The following is a 2,596-nucleotide window of genomic DNA, read 5'->3' on the forward strand; positions in this document are numbered from 1 at the left end:
TGCCCCACGCCCACCTCTGCCCTCTCCCCACTCCCTCCATCACTGCCGTGGCCAGACCTGCCCCACGCCCACCTCTGTCCTCTCCCCACTTCCCTCTCCAGCCCGCTACCAAGACCCAAACATGCCACCTCCCTACTCAGTCCAGGGGCTCCTGTCCTCTCTAGGATCAAACCTAAAATTCTGTTGGGCTGGCAAAGCTCTTCTTTCCCTGTCCCCTCCCCCAGTCTCAGATAAAGAGCCCCCTCCTCACTTGAACCGCCTGGCTTCTGGGATGACCTCCAATTCACCACCATCACGGCCAGCATTCAGCCAGCACCTTACAATGCTTTAAAAATGTGATATTCGGCCATCACAACCCTCTGGGAGGGAGGTGCCATTATTAGCCTCATTTTCCAGATGAGGAAATTGAGGCAGGCAGAGGCAAAGTGCTTGCCCAGGGTCACACAGTTGCATTTGAACTCAGGTCTTCTAGCCCCCAGCTTGGCTCAGTCAGTTTGAGCTGAATGGTGGGTGCGCCTCAGGGGCACGCCCCAGCCCCAGTCGGGGGCAGTGCAGCCTCCGTGGGGGCCGGGCATCGTTGGGGGGCTCACCTCCACCTCGTCGCAGTAAAAGAAGTGCACATCGGGCTTCTGCTGCTCCGAATCCTGGCACACCAGCAGCAGCACGGAGGGATAGCGGAGCTGGTTCAGCACGGTCTCACAACGGTGCACTGTGGCCAGTGGGAAATGCTCCAGCTCCTCCTGGTGGGGAGGAGGAAGGGAGCCAGTGCCCCCTTAAGCTCCTTCAGGCCCCCCCCCCAGGCTCAAGCCCCTCCTTCCCCTAAAGAAGGACCAAGATGATGCCTTCCTTCATCCAGGAGCCGCTTGCCCAGGTGAGCAGTATGTGAATAAGATTCAATTCTATACAAGCTCTGTCTGAAGCTGAAGCACAGCCTCCTTCATGCAAGTGCCCACTGCAGCTGGGACACGTCTGCAGCACCTGGCATAAATCCTAGGCCCTGTTTGGCTAAGTCCACAATCCTTCCTTGGTCTCCACACGTGGCTGTCCACCTGGACCTGCACCCCCCAGGGGCCCTGCACCCCCAGCTGTGCTCCCCCAGCATCCCTGCACCCCCCAGTGTCCCTGTGCCCCCCAGCAGCCCCCCGCCCCACCAGCAGCCCTGCAGCCCCCCAGCAGCCCCTGCAGGGCTGGCCCTCCCAGGGGCCCTTTCCAGATCCCTCCCCCCACCCCCTCTGGGCTCAGGCCCTGCCCCAGCCTCACCTTGGACTCACAGTCCAGCAGCTTCAGGGATGAGTCGTCCACTTGTAGCAGCATCTCTTGGGTCCAGATCTTCTCCTTGGAGCTCAGCTGGATCAGCTTTCGGATGGCATCCTCCACGGTGACGATGGCCTCACTCTTGTCCATCATGAATGTGGCCAAATGCTGGGGGAGGGAGGGGTGTGTCAGGCCCCAGGCCCTGCCTTGGTGGCATCAGCCTCGACCTACTGGCTGGCCCTTCTAGGGGCTTGTGAAAGAGAAGAGCAATGCCATTCCATCTCTGAGAGGCCTCTGCTCCTCTGGGAGGGCCTCCTTGCAGAGGGGAGAGGGGCTCTGTGCTGGGGGAGGGGGGAGGCAGTGAGACTGATCTGGGGGAAACACAGCTCCCTCCCCAACCTGTCTCTGGACAGGGCACAGCGAGGGACAGAGAAGAGGGGAGGGCTACTTCCCCCTTCCCGATCCTGGGCTTGCCCCATCACCCCTAGCCCTGGTCCTGTCTCTCTGCCCCAGCCAGCCTGGGCTGCCCACAGGCTTCAGCTCCAGCTGCATGGGGCAGATGCCCAGGCTCAGGAGCTGTGAGTGCCACCCCATGCAGGAGAGGGCAGCTGCTGGGCACCAGGAACCTGGAGACTGGGGCTCTTCCTTCCCTTCCCTTCTTCATTCTGGCTGCAAGCCACGGAGAACCTATGCACCCACAGGCATGGACTGGCCTTTATGGTCCAGAGCCCATCTGCTGAGACCAGAGTTCAGGGGCCTCCACACTCCTAACGCCATCCCAAGGAGGCTGGCTGATAGGAAGCCCTGCAGAGGGACTTACTTGTCTGTCTTGTCTCACGTCCACTGTGACCCTGCTGCCCAACAGCCCAGAGCTAGAGAATCCCAGAGTCTGAGCAGGAAACCCCTAACAGCAACCCTGAGAAACCCCTTCCAAAAGGAGGGTCAGCCTCCAGCTCCTTCCAGGTGCATTGGCCTCTCTCCCCACCTCCAGACGTGGGCCACCCCTTGTTTTCCATGCCCTCCCAAGAACCCCAAAGCACAGGTAGACCCATGGGGGAAGATGGCACCACAGATGACAGACTGAGGACCCTTGTGACCCACAGACTGAGGACCCCCATGCCCTATGGACTGGGGTCTCCTGTGCCCCACGGACTGAGGACCCCCATGCCCCACAAGCTGAGGACTCCCATGCCCCACAGGCTGAGGACCCCCATGCCCCACAGACTGTGGACCCCCATGCCCCACCGACCGAGGACCCCCCTGCCCCCCAAGCACAGGACCCCCTTGCCCCACAGGCTGCGGAAGCCCCTGCCCCCAGGAGCTTGACCAGCCGCCGCCTCCC

At 61.7% G+C, this 2,596-nt stretch overlaps 1 protein-coding gene across 3 annotated transcripts in view; it reads right to left on the reverse strand.

Annotated features, from left to right (window-relative positions):
• Positions 1-2,596, reverse strand: part of EPS8L2 (EPS8 signaling adaptor L2) — a 23,100-nt gene that overhangs the window by 13,598 nt on the left and 6,906 nt on the right. For all 3 annotated transcript variants that reach the window (XR_011172413.1, XM_069107919.1, XM_069107917.1), the window contains 2 exons: positions 1,261-1,422; positions 591-740 (listed from right to left, as the gene is read on the reverse strand). Coding sequence is in view for 2 of the 3 variants with exons in the window: in XM_069107919.1 (XP_068964020.1) it covers positions 591-740; positions 1,261-1,422 (312 nt within the window). In the remaining variant the exon portion in view is untranslated. The remainder of the gene's footprint in view (positions 1-590; positions 741-1,260; positions 1,423-2,596) is intronic.

Source organism: Petaurus breviceps, unplaced genomic scaffold (assembly GCF_028583685.1).
Source record: "Petaurus breviceps papuanus isolate PSGF00001 unplaced genomic scaffold, PetGlider_PUasm1.0 90317, whole genome shotgun sequence".
Taxonomy (NCBI): domain Eukaryota; kingdom Metazoa; phylum Chordata; class Mammalia; order Diprotodontia; family Petauridae; genus Petaurus; species Petaurus breviceps.